Genomic DNA, 19,432 nt, shown 5'->3' with positions numbered 1-19,432 from the left:
TTATCTTCAGTATTATTCACTGCACAGAAGAAATACGTTATATTATAGTACGACCAACTACGTACGGCCCTGTTTCAAGCCTGTGCCGCTGCCGGCATGACAAAAAAAGTGGGATTAGCGTCTCGTGCAATGATGAATAAGGCAGCTAGCTACCTGTGAGAATTAATGTGAATTGCAGGACACACTGACCACTTGGATAGTGCAATTGTACATTGCAGTAATAAATATGCATGTTTTAATTTGATGCCAAGCGGCATTGGGTCTTCCCCGATGCGCCGCTCCTGGCAGCTGGGAAAGTCCATGAGCCTTACAGCCTAGCCAGTAGCGGGTGGATGGAAGCATTTTACGAAGCGAAGGAAAAACTAAATCATTAACAGTGTTTATAAACGGCAGAACCAGCACGTTCACTTTAACTTTTATTCGGAAGTGCTTTTGAGTTTTGATTCGCCAGTGTAACGAACATGGGCCGTATTCGCTTCGCCACATCCTGTTTCAGTTAGCAGAACAGGATGAGGTGGCAGACGGGCAGCGTGAACCCTGAATGACAAAGACATTCTAATTTTATTCTTTGGCTCTGTTCTTTCTTTTTACTGTTCCTTTGCAGCAACATACCTGGAGGGCAGCAGCCTCAGAAACACTATGGCATCACATCTGCCATTAGCCTTGCACCCCCAAGAGACATAGACCACCAGTACACGAAGAAGCTCTGCGATGCCATGAAGCCTTTTGGAGTGTTTGAAGATGAAGAGGAATTAAATCACAGGTAAGTGTGCACATTCTGTCTGTATCTCTCTTGAATGAGTTCATTTTGCTCGTGTTTTTGTGTTGTTGCTCCATTTACTTAAATATATGGAAAAATTTGATCTAAAAAATGCAATATAATGAAACACCTTGTTACTCTTTTCAGACTTGCTGTTCTGGGCAAATTGAATAACTTTGTCAAAGAATGGATCGCAGAGATCAGTGAATTAAAGGTAAGTTGGATGACTAAATCCCACCGTATATAGAATGATACAACCAGGCGTAACAGTGCAACCTATGTATTTGACCAATGGGCGCAGTTCTGCACCTAGTTTTGAAGTTTCTGACCATCTGCAACTAGTTTGCTGTCATACCACAATGTCTAATCACAAGTAAATGACATTGTGTAGTGTGTTGGGGTCAATGACACAATGCAACAGCACATATATAAATACTATCACATGATCTTTCACAGCAAAAATGCCAAACTAAATGGAAGAAAAATAGGAATAATTGATGGTGGAATTGTGACATGATCAGCCATCTTTGTTTGCTGTAGCTTCTCTATGTATTCTCCGTTGACAGCAATATATAGCTATAGCCAGGGAAATCAGCTTTTTTCCTTGACAATTGCACCATTTTTCCGGTTTAATCAAATAATATAGGTGGCACTTCAAAACACGTTCCTGATAATAATGCCAGGGGTTGGATCTCTTTAATGTATCGAGTTCGGGATCATCTGTAGGTGTGTGAGGGTCAGTCACCGACTGTAATTTGTTGCTGATTGTCCAGTTCTAGTTTAGTAGCGTTGGTGAGTGTACAAGGGGCCTAAGATGTTCTAGGAAACTTTTAGCGTATTGGAGGGAAATTAAATCCTGTTATCTTCTCAACAGAACCTTCCGCCCTCAGCTATAAGCTGCGTTGGGGGCAAGATATTTACATTTGGTTCATATCGTCTTGGAGTGCACACAAAAGGTATGTCAAATCGAACACAGAACATGCTCAGTTTTCACTCTTGTTTTTTGGGAGAGGGTGGGGTCTGCTCTGAGGAATAAGCATGAAAGCGGTCACCGTTGGCTTATTATGAACAGAGGAATGTTCTTCTGATTGCTTGTTTTAAACAATGACAAAAAACATACTTTAAAAAAAAAAAAAAAGTGTCATTGTCATTTTTACTGTCCAATGTTAGAAACGATTTATCTTATATAAATGAGGATGTCAAAAGTTTTGTTATTAGTATCGTAAACCACACTGGTCACACTCTACAATTTAAAAGTAATAAAGAAGAAAATTAAGTAATTCTTATTACATTTAAGTAGTTCTGCTTAACACAGCTAACACTAAATTGGTGCAATTGGCTCATCAGTTATATTGACCATCACTACTTAATTTGCTTGTTGTCATAAGACAGTGTTTCAAATTTTATTGCCGGCAAAGTTTATTCTCACCCCCACCCTCCACTCTCGCTTCAGCAGTAATGTATACGCATTTAAAGTTCATTATACAAGTATAATGAATTATTATTAATAATAATTCTCAAGAATGTTGAACATTGTCATTTAAATGTAGAAAAGTTAATAAAATCTTGGATAAATACAAAATATAAATAAAACAGACTCAGGCTCTGTTCCCGAAAATGCGCTTAAACAAATATTGAACATTGGCCCCAATGGATTAGTCATTAATGCCTTAACAGGCAATATATTTCCAATCAAGTTTCCAGTTGGTTAAGAAAAAGTAACATTAATAACTGCACAACAAGCAGATCAAAGCAACCTGTTTTGCATCATTCGCACTGCCTATCAAAGGTCTGCAGCATTTCTTGAAATGCTGCTTTCTCAACTTGTTGAATGGCTGCATCTCTTCAAGCAATTAACTCTATACTGTATATGATTTGACCATACATGTGCCATATACACCATCACATTTATATTTGCATTGTTTGGCAAAGGCTTCCTAAATTGCAGGCTGACGGGAAATGAGAAAGGTCCCACTGTTTTCTTTTCCCCCACAGCTGAAGAAATTGGGTGGGATGGTTGTGTTTTAAATGGATTTTGTCACTGTCAGGTATATGTTGTTGTTTTTGTTGGGACGTCATACAAATTCAACATACCAGCTCGTTGGTGTAAGTGGGGTGGCCACAGTCATTTAGCTTGAATCAAAAATTTTCCTACATTGCGCGGTGACATTAGGCTTTGGAACTTATTCAATTTATCCTGCTCAACTTTCTGTAATTGTACAGCCACAGCCGTCAGAAAACGTAGCTTTGAATACGGTAGCAGCTCACGCGTCCGCATTTCAGATTCTGATTGGTTTTATTGTGTGTCTGCTTTCAAAGTTGTGGAGATTTTTTTTTCTCTTCCTCAAATGGCTGGGCGTACTCGTATGATCTTATTTTTTTGTAGACATACCGTTGATAGGGCGCACACTGGTCACACTCTAGAGCCCTGAAACCATTATTTAAAATGCATTAATCGGTTAGTGTTTTGACACTAAATTGTTGTTTGGGCATACCTAATAAAGTTCGATTGAATATACATGACTGACTGGATAGTCTTCAGTTTTTTTTCACAATGTACTATTTTTAGGCAGACCTTAGGATAACGAGAGGCACGGTTTAAGATTATTTTTTAATTGCCTTGGACTAACAAAATACAGATGTATTGCGCTTATTCGAATAAGAAAAACACATTTTGGCATTTAAAATATGCTCATTTCATACAGATGCTAATTTTGTCAAACACCATGTCCAATTTCAAAACTAACGTTGTAGATGTTTGTCCTCTTTTTAAACATCCATTTATTGGATTTGTAAACATTGACTTTAAGCTGATCATATTGAATGAATTTCCTTGTCTGTGCCAATGTAGCTGCAGTGTAAGCACACAGTCGATGCTCATTTGACACAGACACTCTAAAATGGAATAAATGCATTTTTTTCTAAACATTCGACACACAACACCCCTTAATGACATGACAACTACTGTAACTAAAGAAACATGGAAATGGGTATTCACAGCCTTTGCTCACGACTTGATCCACCTTTGTAGTCATTATAGCCTCAAGTTTTTTTGTATATGAGGCCATAAACTTGGCGCACCTATTTATGGGCAGTTTCGCCCATTCCTCTTTGCAGGACCTCTCAAGTTCTTGCTCACAAGGAGTCTCACTGACAGTGACAGAAATTTTTTGATTGCAGTGGTTGCCTCCAAAGGTTGTGCAACAAACTATTAAATTAAGAGTACCATAATTTTTGTCCAGGCTTGTTACTTTATTTTAAAATGATTGTTTAGTCCCAATTTAAAAGCAATGTCTGATTTTCATAGGTTAGTTTTCATTTTTTTGTCAATTGTAATTTATTTCTGTGATCATTGTGGGTTTTTCTTTCATCAACAGAGGCGTACCAACAATTACAGTCCCCTCTAAAAGGATTGGAATGGCAAGGTCAATTCCTTTGTTTTTGTTGTATACTGAAGACACTTGGATTTCCGATCAAAAGATTAATATGAGACAAAAGGTCAGAATTACAGCTTTTATTTCATGGTATTTACATCTAGATGTGTTAAACAACTCAGGACAAAGCACCTTTTGTTTGAAGCCACCCACCTTTCAAGTTGGGAAACTTTTTGGAACAGACATTAAATTAACTTAGTGAATAACATTTTATATTTAGTGGCATAACCCTTACTTGCAATAACTACATCAAGCCTGCGACCCATTGAATTGACCAAATTGTTGCATTCTTCATTTGAAATGTTTTTCAAGCCCTTTACTGCAGCCTCCTTAATTTCTTGTTTGTTTCTGGGGGTTTCTCCCTTCAGTCTCCTCTTCAGGAGGTAAAATGCATACTTTATTGGGTTAAGGTCCAGTAATTGACTCGGCCAGTCTAAGACCTTCCACATTTTCCCCCTGGTGAAGTCCTTTGTTGTGTTGGAAGTGTGTTTTGGGTCATTGTCTTGTTGCATGATGAAGCTTCTCCTGATTAGTTAGGATGCATTATTTTTTAAATTGTCAGAAGAAATTGTTTGCCAACCTCTACAAAGCAGGGATGAAGGTATCTCAATCCACTGTGAAGAAGACTGAGAGAAGAAATATAGGCCATACCACAAGATGTAAACCACTCATCAGCAAAAAGAATCAAAAGGCCAGAATTGATTTTGCAAAGTAGTACAGAGATGAGCCACAAATGTTTTGGAACTGAGGAGACCAAGGTTAACCTTTTACCAAAGTGATGGAAAGGCCAAAGTATGGGGTGGGGTGGGGGGCTGCTTATGATCCAAAACACACAAGCTCATCTGTGAAGCATGGTGGAGGTAAGGTCATGGCTTGGGCTTGCATGGCTGCTTCTGGAACGGGCTCACTAGTCTTTATTGATTATGTAACTCATGATGGCAGCAGCATAAGGAATTCTGAAGTCTCCAAAACCATTTTGTCTGTCAGTTTACAGAAAAATCCAGTCAAACTAATCTGGAGAAGCTTCATCATGCAACAAGACAATGACCCAAAACACACTGCCAACACAATAAAGGACTTCATCAGGGGGAAAAAGTAAAAGGTTTTAGACTGGCCAAGTCAATCACTGGACCTTAAACAAATGGAGCATACATTTTCCATCCTGAAGAGGCGACTGCAGGGAGAAACCCCAGAAACAAACAAGAACTGAAAGAGGCTGCAATGAAGGCCTGGAAAAGGATTTCAAATGAAGAATGCAACCTGGTGAAGTCAATGGGTCGCTGGCTTGATGCAGTTATTACAAGGGTTATCCCACCAAATATTAAGTTATTCATCCATCAATCCATCCATTTTCTGAGCCACTTCTCCTCACTAGGGTCGCGGGCGTGCTGGAGCCTATCCCAGCTGTCATCGGGCAGGAACCCAATGACAGCTGAACTGGTTGCCAGCCAGATGACACCTAAACTGGTTGCCAGCCAATCGCAGGGCACATAGAAGCAAACAACATTCGCACTCACATTCACACCTACGGGCAATTTAGAGTCCCCAATTAATGCATGTTTTTGGGATGTGGGAGGAAACCGGAGTGCCCGGAGAAAACCCACGCAGGCACAGGGAGAACATGCAACCTCCACACAGGCGGGACCGGGGATTGAACCCCGTTCCTCATAACTGTGAGGCTGACGCTCTAACGAGTTGTCCACCGTGCCGCCTTAAGTTATTCAACTTAATTTAATCGTATGTTCCAATACTTTTGCTCACTTGAAAAGTGCGTGGCTTCAAACAAAAGGTGCTGTGTCCTGAGTTGTTTAACATCTAGATGTAAATACCCTAAAATAAACGATGGAATTCTGAACTTTTGTCTCATTCATCTTTTGATCTGAAACCCAAGTGTCTTCAGTATAAAACAAAAAAATTGACCTTGCCGTTCCAATACTTTTTTTGGGGGAGGGGGGGGACTATATGTCCACCCATGTATCGACAGGTGTGTGCCTTTCAAAATGGATCACACATGGACTCCAATTAAGCTGTAGAAACAGCTCAAGGATGCTCAGTGAAAACAATATTCACCAAAGCTCAATTTTGAGTTTCATAGTTAAGGCTGTGAATATTTATTTCATTTTGTTAATTTGCAAAAAAAAAAAATCCTGTATCTGATGTATTGAGTCCAGCCTTACGCTACATTCACACGACAGGGTATGATGCCCAATTTGGATTTATTTGTTAAATCCTGTTTTTATTTAGTCGTTCTCGTTCCAAAAATAAATGCCACTTCTAATGTGAATAGAATGTGTCTGTGAAGTGACATGCATGTGCACAAAACAGTGTCACATGGCGCAGTGTGTTTACGGAAGTATGGTCCCTCGTGTTGGTCTAAGTCCTGAATTTCAAGGATTTTGTGCGTGAACTGACCCGTCACCCCCATATACAGCGGCTGAAATAAGTATTGAACACGTCAACATTTTTCTCACTAAATATATTTCCAAAGGTGATATTGACAGGAAATTGTCGCCAATATTGGGAACAACCCAACCCAAGTAATCTATATATACAAATAAACTTGGAAATTGTGTCAAAATGTGAAATGACACACGGAAAACGTATTGAACATATGAAGGGAAGTGCAAAAAGGCATGGAAAGCCAAGACACCTAAAATCTATCAATCAAACAGCAATCCAGCCCCTTGTCAGTGCAAATGAATATCAGCTGGTTCAGTCCTAATTGATGGCCTACAAAAAGGTCTCATTGCCAACCTGTGAGTCAAGGGACATCTCATGATATGGGTAAGAGCAAAGAGCTGTCTCAAGATAATCGCAAAGTAATTGTTGCGAAACTTAACGATGGCATCGGTTACAGGCACATATCCAAGCTTCTGAACGTTCCAGTGAGCATGGTTGGACCCATAATACCTAAGTGGAAAGCCAATCATACCATAAATTTGCCTCGATTAGGTGCTCCTCGCAAGATTTCTGACAGAGGAGTGCAAAGAATAATCAGAAGAGTTGTCCAAGGACCACCTGTGGAGAGCTTCAAAAAGACCTGGAATCAGCAGGTGCTGTTGTCACAAAGAAAACAGTGAGTAATGCACTCCGCCGCAATGGCCTTGTATACACGCTCACCACGCAAGACCCCATTGCTGGAACAAAAAAGCATATCAAAGCTCGTCTGGAGGAGAAATGGCATTGCACATCACCCTAAAAACACCATACCAACAGTGAACTCCGGAGGTGGTGAACATGGTGTGGGGCTGCTTTTCAGAAAATGGTACTGGTAAACTTCACATTATTGAAGGAAGGATGAATGGGCAAATCTACCGAGAGATTCTTGACAAAAATCTGTTGCCATCTACGAGGATGATGAAAATGAAACAAGGGTGGACATTTCATCAGGATAATGATCCAAAACATACTGCCAATAAAACTCTCAATTAGTTTCAAAGAAAAAAAATAAAGCTGCTAGAATGGCCCAGCCAATCAACTGACTTTGAATCCAATTGAAAATCTATGGAAAGCACTGAAACCCAAGGTTCACAAAAGAAGCCCACTGAACCTTCAAGATTTGGCGACTGCTAGTGTGGAGGAATGGGGCAAAATTACACCAGAGCAATGCATGCGACTAGTTTCTCCATACAGGGGGTGTCTTGAACCGGTCATTGGAAACAAAGGCTTTTGTACAAAGTATTATTTGGCGACTGCTTGTGTGGAGGAATGGGTCAAAATTACACCAGAGCAAAGCATTCGACTAGTTCAACCAAACAGGAGGCGTCTTGGACCTGTCATTGCAAACAAAGGCTTTTGTACCAAGTATTAAATAAATACCAGTCGGTGTGTTCAATACTTTTTCTCTGTGTCATTTCACATTATTACAGATAATGTCTCATCTTATTTGTTCTACTTTCTTTGTGTGTATGGATTACTTGGGTTGTTCCCAGCATCTGGTGAAATTTTCATGTCAATAGCACCTTTGGAAATATACATGTATTTAGTGAGGAAAAATGGTGACGCATTAAATACTTCAGCTCCTGTATTTATCAGTTCTAGAACATCTTCTTTTTGCCACAGTTTTCTGCTCCTTTAGCCGCCATTGCTTTTCCCGCCAGTCTGTTTTGTCGAACGGTTGTGATGTTTGTCCCCTTGTGATGATGTATATTGTGGCTCTGAGCACGACCTGAGCATCTAGACGGCAGTTTCATCCGATACAGATCCGATTTATATCCACTCCATTGTACTGTTTGGATTGATGTGCAAAAAAATCAGATGTCTTTGTCACTTATGGACAAAGAAATGGGACTTGGCGTGCAGTATTAACATAATGTTAGTTACACTGTCCTCAGTGCTTTGATGATCAGTCCAGCTATATATACTCATTGTGGTGAAACAAATTGAACGTGCCTCCAAATGCTTAAAATGCTATAACTTGGTTTGACATTATGCTTTTAATTTTACATATGTATTGCATTTTTTTCTTCAAGTTAGAGAAGATTTTACAGAAATATTAACAGAATGCGATCATCTTCCTGAAATGATATACCGATCTAGTGCGTATATAATTCAAGGAATATCAACCCATGATGAAAAATACAGGTTGCGATGCCTTCAATCAATGCCAATAATCTACTGTCAAACAGTCCCTCTTCCATTGCTCTTAGCTTAGGTAATTAGCATTTGGATGCGGTACGAATCTGTCAATTTATATTTTAGATTTAATTTCTGAGTGTGATGTCGCACGGCACAAACATTTGCATTCAGAGTTAAATATTGATTTTTAAACTGAATAGATGTCCATAAACTGCTCTTCCCACCTCAAATACTTTTTCTCCTCACGAGGGCTTAGATTTATAATTGTGAATACACTTCAGTATTCCAATATTGCTGCATATTTAAATGACAGTGTGTCATCCATGTCATTGTTTGACTGATTGTTCTTTACTGTTTTTGACAATTGAACCTACAAATTACTGATAATGAAGGGCACTGATCCAAGGTGGTGCTCATTGCAGGAGCTGATATTGACGCCCTGTGTGTGGCGCCTCGTCATGTAGAAAGGAGTGACTTTTTTCAGTCTTTCTTTGAGAAATTGAAACAGCATGAAGAGATCAAGGACCTGAGGGTAAGCCTTGCTGTACTTTGCCGTTATGTTATGTTCATCTAAAAAATAGTACTGTTGGCCCAAATTTCACAAATGCACAAGTCATTTCAAGGTAAACTACCATGTTTGTTTGTTATACAGTGCTGTGAGAAAATATTGGCCCCCTTCTCAAATTCTTACAATTTTGCATTGTTTCCCCATTTAAGAAGATCAAACAAATGTAAATATCAGACAAATATAACCCAAGTGAACTTCAAATGCTGTTTTTAAATGGTGATTTCAGTTCTTAAGGGAAAAAAACAATTCAGTTGCCTGGCCCCATGTGAAAACGTAATCGCCCCCTAAACCTAATAACTGGTTGGGCCAACAACTGAAATCAAGCGTTTTCTATAACTGGCAGTGAGTCTTTCACATCTCTGTGGAGATATTTTGGCCCACTCATCTTTGCAGATTTGTTTGAATTCAGCAAAAAATTTGGGTTTTTGAACATGAACGGCCATTTTTAAGGTCCTGCCGCTGCATTTCAGTCAAATTCAAGTCCACCACAAAACCTTCATTTTATTTTTTTTATTTTTATTTTTTTTAAGAGCCATTGAGAAGTTGACAGGCAGGTGTCTTTTGGATCGTTAGCCTGTTGTAGAACCCAAGTATACTTAACCTATGGTTACAAACTGATGGCTGAAAATTCTCCTTCAGGATTTTCTGTTGAGCAGAATTCATGGTTCTACCAGTCACAGCAAGTTTTCCAGGTCCTGAAGGAGCAAAGCAGTCCAAGACCATCCATCCATACTAGCACCACCATGTTTGACTGTTGGTATGAAATTCCTTTTCTGAAATGCTGTGCTAGATTTAAGCCAGATGTAATGAGACGCACACCTACCACAAAGCTCAACTTTTATCTCGTCAGTCCATATTCTCTAAAAAGTCTTGGGAATCACTGTTTTTTTTTTTTGCAAACGTAAGATGCCTTTGTTGTTTTTGGTCAACAATGGTTTTCGCCTTGGAACTCTGAAATGGATGCCATTTTTGCCTCGTCTCTTCCTTATTGTTGTGTCATGAACACCGATTTTAAGTGAGGCACGGAAGGCCTGCAGTTCTTTAGAAGTTGTCCTGAGTTCTTTTGTGGTCTCCTGGATGGGGTTAGGCATCGAGAATCGAGAACTGATTGGAAGCGGGACTAACGTTCAGTTTCTCCTGGAATCGTTCAAATTTAAAAAGTATTGTTCCCAGTTTCGATGCCTACAGTCCACCGACCCCGAAGAAGCGGCGAAAACCAACTAAGAAGCAGCGAAAACCAAAGAGCGTGCACGAAAACATGCTTGTGCCCAACAGTTGCGGTGAAAGTGTGTTAACTTTAAAATAAATGACCAGTCGCCTCAGTGCAAAACATGGAATACGATTATAATGTGCAAAGGAGGCTTTCACGATGTGTAGAAGACGTGCTGTGCTCCCTCCCGCGCCGAGCCTGAGCCTACGCTGCACGGAGCTTTAGTCAAGTCAATTGGGTGAGTGAAACAAACTACGTCTATGCCAACATTGAGGCAGCTCAATGTTGCAGCTTTTTTAGGTCTTTTGTCCAACTTGATTTTGTCGGGACAGATACCATTTGAGTGATTTCAGGTCTGAAGGTAATCAGGCTTGGGTGTGATAAGTGAAAATTAACCAAAAATTGTGATTAGCCAGTTAATTAATGATTTCACAAGGGAGGGTAATTACTTTTTCACACAGTGCCAGGTAACTTTGAATAGTGTTTTTTTTTTTTCTTATTGCCATTTTAAAAAATCACATTTTAAGTTCACTTGGGTTATGTTTGTCTGAGATTTACATTTGTCTGATCTTAAACATTAAAGTGGGTAAACTATGCAAAAATATAAGAATTTAATAAGAGCCCAATACCTTTTCATGGCACTACATACCAATACCATAAAAGCATAATTGCCTAAAGTCATTTTTTAATATTTTCTGAAAGCAACAACAAATTCAAAAAACAAAACAGTTGCCTAGATTTAACCTTCTGTGATTTCCATGACCTGGGTGACTGAGAATGTACACAGCACATTGGTATTATTTTATTGCTATTGTAACAGCAACTTAGAAATGACTAGCTATTAAGTCATTGTGCTAATAAGCTAACAATGTGTTACTTGGGCCTACTGTTAATTTTTCAAGGTCACAGGAAAAGAAATACCTTGAGTTTTTTGTTTTTTTAATAAACTACTTTTATGATATTGAAAGGTTTACTTTGAAGAAAGAAATACAATTTTGACACTAATACCGTTACATTACTACTCACTTCCTCTTACATCTTGCTGGTGAGAGCAGCCTCCTTTGCTGCACAAAGGATAGTAGGGTCATAGACATGCCAAGTTTACGATGTATATTCACCTTGCTTTAGAATCGGTTTGTGATCATGGCTTTCTTTTCATTTTTTTCAAGGCTGTCGAGGATGCTTTTGTTCCCGTTATAAAATTCAAATTTGATGGAATAGAGGTAAGTTACTTCAAGAATAAAGTAAAACAGTATTTGAACATCCTGTACAGTGATAATAAAAGTTCAACCACACTGTGTAGTGAAGTAAGTCAAACCTCGATGTGGTCACCTTTCAAAATAAAATTTCCCATTGAGATCAGTTGTTTGCGATTATTTGTTGCAGAGCCCAACCATCACATAAAACCTTTATTTACAATATAGGGATGAGTTTAAGTAACATTTTAACATTAATTGTCATTGAAGGATAGGCAGAACTTAACCAGTCAAATATTAGTCAGTTAAAACACTCCCTTATTTTTAATAATGAATTAGAAAGGTTAAAATATGAAACTAAGTACACGTCAAATTTTTAAATGCCAAGCCAAACGACGGGGCAAAATGCAGTTATTTTTATTTGGTAAAATATTTAGCAAACTGCTCATACGCAGAATGCACATAGCAGTTCTACTGTTGTGCGCTGCTGGCTCATGTGATATACTAACGTCTCATACTCTATTCCGTGATCCATGAATAAGATAGAAAACAACAAACTGAGTGGGTCCTAGTTATCAGTTAGACGACTGGTATAAAAGAATCCACCAAAGTGCCATCTCTTGTAGCTAGTGAGGCAAGGCTTCACTTGATTATCAAGCTATATGTGTACCTCAATGAATAAAAATAGTGTCAAAAGCTTAATTTGGTTGAGTAGTTAATTTCAAAAAGTGAAACTCATTATAGAGATACATTACACCAGTGTTTCCCAACCAGTGTACCGTGGCACATAAGTGTGCCATGAGCGATCTTCAGGTGTGCTGTGGGAAATTATCAAATTTTACATAACTGCACAAAAAAATATTCATTTACAAGAAATAATGTATCTTTGTTCCTCTATTTATGCCAATGAGTTATAGTGACAGACAGAAAAAAGAAATGCTCTTCTATTAGATGGCAGGAAGTACATCCAGTAATTAGTGTGCATTTACATTTTGTGACATTTGTTTGTTGGTGTGCTGTGAGATTTTCCAATTGTAAAATCACACACAGAAAGAGTGGCATATTTCGTGATTTTTTTTTGTTTTTGTTTTGTTTTGTTTTTTTGGGGGGTTATTTTTTAATTTTTTTTTTTTTTAAATGTATATACAGCCCCCTCCAAATGTATTGGAGCGGCTAGGTCAATTCCTTTCTTTTTGTTATATACTAAAGACATTTGGGTTTCAGATCAAAAGATGAATGAGAAAAAAGTTCAGAATTCCAGCTTTTATTTCAGGGTATTTACATCTAGATGTTAAACAACTCAGGACACAGCACCTTTTGTTTGAAGCCACACACTTTTCAAGTGAGCAAAAGTTTTGGAACATATGTTATTAAATTAGCTTAAAGTGAATAACATTGCTCACTTGCTATAACTGCATCAAGCCTGTGACCCACTGACTTCACCAGACTGTTGCATTCTACATTTGAAATGCTTTTCCAGGCCTTTACTGCAGTCTCTTTCTGTTCTTGTTTGTTTCCGGGGGTTTATCCCTTCAGTCTCCCCTTCAGGAGGTAAAATGCATGCGCTGTTGGGTTGGGCCCGGTGATTGACTTGGCCGGTCGAAGACCTTCCACTTTTTCCCCCATGATGAAGTCCTTTGTTGTGTTGGCAGTTTGTTTTAGGTCATTGTCTTGTTGCATGATGATGTTTCTCCCGATTTAGTTTGGATGCATTATTCCGTAAACTGCCAGACAAAATGGTTTTGTAGACTTCAGAATTCATTCTGCTGCTACCATCCTGAGTTAACATCATCAATAAAGACTAGTGAACCCCTTCCAGAAACAGCCATGCAAACACAAGCCATGGAATTACCTCCACCATGCTTCACAGATGAGTTTGTGTGTTTTGGATCATAAGCAGATCCATACTTTGGCCTTTCCATCACTTTGGTAGAGGTTATTCTTGGTCTCATCAGTCCAGAAAACTTTGTTCCAAAACTTTTGTGGCTCATCTCTATACTTTGCAAAATCCAATCTGGCCTTCTGATTCTTTTTGCTGATGTGTGGTTTGCATTTTGTGGTATGGCTTGTGTATTTCTTCTCTCAAAATCTTCTTTGAACAGTGGATTGTGTCAGTCAATCTAAAAGGCCACACCTGAGCAACTCGAAACACCACTCAGTCACTTGTTCCAATACTTTTGCTCACTTGTAAAGTGGGTGGGTTCAAACAAAATGTGCTCTGTCCTGAGTTGTTTAACATATGTAGATGTAAATACCATGAAGTAAAAGCTGGAATTCTGAACTTTTGCCTCATATTCATCTTTTGATCGAAACCCAAATGTCTACAACAAAAACAAAGGAATTGATCTTGCCGTTCCAATACTTTTGGAGAGGACTATGTATAATTTTGATAATTACTGCCTACAGCGAACAAAAACCCAAATTCACCATCTCTAGAAACTACGTAACAAACAAGATACAATGAAAATTATTTTAAAAGTAGAAATTAGGTAGGAATTTGTCCTCGAAGTATTTATTGAACCTATATAATGCATAAGTACTGAAATAAATGAACTTTTCTACCATATTCTAATTTATTGAGATGTACCTGTACATTGTTTGCTCTTTTTACAGGTTGTTTGTCCATAAAATTGTTAGTCATTTGCTCTTTTGTATCAAAGACAAATTCTCTATAGAAACTTTGTTTCACTTGATTCATTTACTTTGAGATATTGCACATTTAGTATTTAAACTTCATAGGTGCCAATAGTGGTGAACAGGACTGGATAGGCATTATTTCACACAGTCTCAATCTTACTGCAATGGATTGTAGGCATACCCTGCTGCAGCGATATTTCTTCTCTCTCTCGCTTCGTGGATGTCACATCATTTGACTCACAGCACTTCGGGTTATGTGGTGCGTGTGTCAAAATAAAAGCATAAGTTTCAAAATAAGAGTCTGTATGTAAAAATGAAGTAAAACCTTCCTGACAAGCAGAACAATTCCCACGGGCCATACAATTTTTTTGCATCCCAAACAATGATCATGGCAGTTGTGGCTGAAATCTTTGTCGGTCTACTTGACTGTGAGACTTGTTTTCCACTGAATTTGTGTTTGAACACATTTTCAAGTCCTGATATCTTTGTCCATTTACTGTTCACCTACCTTCTGCCCCAGATCCTTTGATAGTTATTTTGCCATCCCCTTGCTCAGAATCCAGCAGTGCAGTCACTACTGTAGTATGTCAGTGCAGTCCTGGATGAAATGTAGAGGGTTTTGTCAAGACCCCAGAAACAGTGACCTCACACACACGGGAGCATGGTTACCTTATAGTCGCCATTTAAACCAGTGTGTGTTAACTTGTGTGTATCTTATCAGGTCAAAGCCTCCATGGTATATAAACATTATGTATATTTATCTCTTACCAAGGTCATTTGGCTAGTTTGTGTTGTCCATATTAAAAAATAAATAAATAAATAAAAGTTTCACCACTAACATGTTGAATGAATTTGTTTATCATATCTCATCCCAAAATTACTTCATTCTCTCAAAATGGGCCCAAGAATTCTGCCAGTGTGTGCAACTTTTAGTACATTGTCCTTTGAAAGAGAGGCATTTAACGAACATGTCTGTGGGAGGGGAAAGGATATAGCCTCGCAATTATATCAGTATTTTTAAGAAAAAAAGAAATATTTATCACTATCCAGAATAAAATGGCATTTAAGGCTTATTGCGTTTACAGGCTTCAATTGTGGAAAGTGCAAACAAAATATTATTTTGCTGCACGTCACCAACAACTTGTTTACCCTGCATGCTTCTATAGCATGCTTGTGATCTCCATTCTTTACCATGGAGCCATTCATACTGTAGATGCCGTTCTATATTTTCAACTGTTCAATCATGGCTTTATAAAGCCAGGAAAAACACATAATCTGCAAAAAGCAGAGATATAAAACTGCGGTCACCAAACCGGACCCTCTCAATGCCTTGACTGTGCCTAGAAATTCTGTCCATAAAGGTTATGAACAGAATCTTTGACAGATGGCAGCCTTGGTGGAGTCCAGCCCTCACTTCAAACAAATCCGACATAATGCCGGCAATGCGGACCAAACTGACACTGGTCATACAGAGACCGAACAGCCTGTATCAGGATGGTCCGGTACCCCATAGGACTCTCCGATGGACACGGTCGAATGCCTCCAAAGCACATGTAGACTGGTTGGGTGAACTCAAATCCACCCTCCAGGACCCTGCTGAGGTTGTAGGGAAGGTTGACTGTTCGCAAACCACACTGCTCCTTACTAGGAACGCTGAGGAGTGTGATTCCCCCTGTAGTTGCACCCTCCGGTCCATCTTAAAAAGGATGATGGTAAGAACAAATGAAGTTACATGCATTAATCATAAAGTAATGTCTTGTATTATCACAAATTTAATTCCACTGTCCCTGTTTTGACAACTGTGGTAATAGATGAAGCGAAGGTCACTCCCCTTTACTGAACAAAATCGTCACAGGAGGCTGATGTACATCTGCTCTCCCTTTTAGACATGTTTCAGTTTTGTTTGTTATACATGCAAGAGAAAATTGTCACTCAGTATTGTCAGCACAGGGATACTAAATATTCCTGTTTTTTTTTTTTTCATAATACTGGTATTATCTGGGCAGGTATGATATCGCGCAGCCCTAATGTGTATTTGAAGTCTCAAAAGCATTTTACAAGGCTTTAGGTGAGGGCGAGTTTATTTTAGTTTATTTTTTTTCTTTTCTTTTTGTAGAATTCATGAATACGCCTTTGTTTTTTACTCCTGTCTGTGTCTTAACAGATTGACCTGCTTTTTGCCAGACTGGCATTACAATCCATTCCAGACAACCTAGACCTCCGGGGAGATTCCATCCTAAGAAATTTAGACATTCGTTGCATTCGAAGTCTTAATGGTAAACCACATGGATATGCACACCCATTCTGACATTAGCCTTAGTTATTGGCTTAATCCTGATGTACTGGGTAGTACATACGTCTTTAGCGATCTACAGTGGTACCTCAACTTACCCGACTTGAGTTTTTCGAGATACGAGCCATCGGGGGACCATTTTTTAAAATAAATGTATTCATTTATTTTATTTCCCCTTGTGTTGTGAGCAGTGATGCGAGTTGTGAATCTCCGCTTCTGGCTGGCAGCATCAATATTCACATCAAGCAGCAGTTTGGCAGATAATTCTTCAAATAAGAGGCTTAGTGTGCTAGCTTCAGGCTGTTTATTGCCACTCCCAGTGGAAGTTTACTGTAAAACTGAACATAATACAAAGGGAATTACATGATTTGTATTTAGGCAAACAACATAATTTTGCCTTACAAAATTCTGCTGTAGCTTATGTCTGACACACTGCCAGCAAACGGACCTAGCATCGATTTTCCACCGTTAAACAGATATTTGACAACAAACGGTGCAGCAACACATGCAGACAGACAAAATAATACTCATGGACACATTTGTTCTGTGAAATGAATTATTGCAGCTTACTGAGCTTTGTTGTGATCATCCTTCTTCACGTATGTATTATACTGCCCCTTGGTGGCCACACCAGGATCAGCAGCAAAATGTCCATTGACTTAAAGCATAAAATCAGGATGTAAAAAAGTTGCTTTATTTACATTCTGTTTAATTCTGTTAGTACTGTGTTTTTATACATTACAATGCTGTAGAATGCCATTTTTCTTATTTTTTTGGGGTCTGTTGTGGCCGAGCAAGGTCAAACAAGTGAAACTTGTTAGTCAAGGTACCACTGTATTTCCTTGCTGTTCTGTAAGTCTCTCTCGCTCTCTGCGTGCATGTGTGTGCGTTTAATGTAGCAACTCCTAAAACATTGCTTTTATGAGGCTCTGATGCCCCCCCCCCCCAAACATAGTGGTTTCTGATATATTTTTTAATTGCAGGTTGTCGGGTGACTGATGAAATACTGTACCTAGTGCCAAACAAAGAAAACTTCAGGCTGACCTTGAGAGCCATCAAACTTTGGGCAAAACGTAAGCTTTGATTGTCAGGTTTACTGTGGAATCTTTAGTTGTACAGTGTGCCAGTTTCTTTGTGATATTTACTCCAGTAAATGCATGTGACCATGTTAGCAACTGTCAGTTTAGTATAGTGCTGACCACTAAAGTACTGTTTTAGTAGTTTGAAGTTATAAGTTGTACAACAGGTCGCGGCATCTACTCCAACATGCTGGGCTTTCTGGGTGGAGTGTCATGGGCCATGCTTGTAGCAAGGACTTGCCAGCTCTACCCTAATGCTGTTGCTGCCACCCTCGTCCACAAGTTCTTCTTGGTTTTCTCCAAATGGTGAGAATCTTGTTGTTTTCCTCTTGCATAGAGTTGCTCCAACAGACATGGCTGAACCGTATGTACCAGTTATTTATTGCGCCTGCCAGCCCAAGGTCTAAGGGCCTAAATTATTTCAGTATAAATATACATTTCTGTTCTTGTCTGTCAAAATGTCATTTTAAAATATGTAAACTAGGCTTTACACGATCAGGATTTTTGGGGCCAATCAGCGAGTTTTAAAAAACGATCACCGATCCAATCACATAATGGAGCAATGTCTATTTAAATGACTTGTTCATTTACTGGATATACTTGTGTACTGTATATGAGTATCTTCAAAAGTATTCATTCTCAAGTACAGTGATTTCCAACCAGTGTGCCGTGGCACATTAGTCTGCCATGAGCAATATTCAGGTGTGCCATGGAAAATTATCAAATTTTATATACTTAACTGCTCAAAAAAGTATTCATTTACAAGAAACAATGTATCATTGTCCCTCTACTTATGCCAGTGAGCCATAGTGACAGACGGAAGAAATAAATGCTCTTCTGTTAGATGTCAGGAAGTGTATACAGTAATTACTGTGCATCTAGTTTTTGTGACATTTTTGTTTGTTGGTGTGCCGTGAGATTTTCCAATTTTAAAATATGCGCTTTGCTCCATAAAGGTTGGAAATCACTGCTCTTGTCAGGTCATGTATTCTAATCAGTCAGGTCAAACCAAGATTACAACATTACAGAAATAATGGATGTACAGTAGTTGAATTACTTTATTGTAATTAAATTACTTCACACTTAAATTACTTCAGAGCATGATTCGACATAACGCCGGTACAACTATTAGTGCTACCACTAGCTTGTTAGCCTACATAACATTTTGTTGCCTGACTGCGAGCCAAATAGTAGAAGTATGTGAACATGCCTCAAGCAAGCCTTAAATGAACGTAATCTTCCGATCACCGGTGACCACCAGCACACGTTTTCCCCCATTTTGTTCTTATAATACACACGGCGCGATTCGTTGTTGTTGTTGTCGCCATGGTAATGAGTGTGTCAGGTCACGTTTGAGTTGAGAAGATAAAGCCCAGTGATCGTAAAAGACGGGATGCGGTGGTATCGGAATACAAGATCCAGGCATTACGTGTAGTCTGTCCCACACCACCGACATGTTTTTTAAAATTGAGAAAAAAAAAAACTGGTTTTTGGATTCAAATATACTGTCCACGATGGCGAAGCGGAGTAAATGTCTTGATCGGATCGGAGAAATTGTGACATTAAAGCTGATCAGCCGATCAGCATAAAATCCTATTTATCGTACGATACCGATCAGGCCGATTGATCGGTGTAAAGTCTAATGTAAACTTTCTCCACTTGATTGCATCGTTTCAC

The 19,432-nt window shown here is 38.9% G+C and overlaps 1 protein-coding gene across 2 annotated transcripts in view; it reads left to right on the top strand.

Moving 5' to 3' along the window:
• papolg (poly(A) polymerase gamma) overlaps positions 1 to 19,432 on the top strand; it is a 34,827-nt gene that overhangs the window by 1,438 nt on the left and 13,957 nt on the right. The window contains exons 2-9 of one of the 2 annotated variants that reach the window (XM_061689563.1): positions 605 to 763; positions 908 to 974; positions 1,635 to 1,716; positions 9,195 to 9,304; positions 11,720 to 11,773; positions 16,548 to 16,659; positions 17,660 to 17,749; positions 17,923 to 18,061. In XM_061689563.1, the coding sequence (XP_061545547.1) occupies positions 605 to 763; positions 908 to 974; positions 1,635 to 1,716; positions 9,195 to 9,304; positions 11,720 to 11,773; positions 16,548 to 16,659; positions 17,660 to 17,749; positions 17,923 to 18,061 (813 nt within the window). Of the gene's footprint in view, positions 1 to 604; positions 764 to 907; positions 975 to 1,634; positions 1,717 to 9,194; positions 9,305 to 11,719; positions 11,774 to 14,003; positions 16,096 to 16,547; positions 16,660 to 17,659; positions 17,750 to 17,922; positions 18,062 to 19,432 lie in introns of those variants that run through there. The other variant, XM_061689564.1, reaches the window with a different exon arrangement.

Source organism: Phycodurus eques, chromosome 11 (assembly GCF_024500275.1).
Source record: "Phycodurus eques isolate BA_2022a chromosome 11, UOR_Pequ_1.1, whole genome shotgun sequence".
NCBI classification, from domain to species: Eukaryota; Metazoa; Chordata; class Actinopteri; order Syngnathiformes; family Syngnathidae; genus Phycodurus; species Phycodurus eques.
Note: the sequence above shows the minus strand (reverse complement) of the source record. Positions and strands in the feature narration are given on the sequence as shown.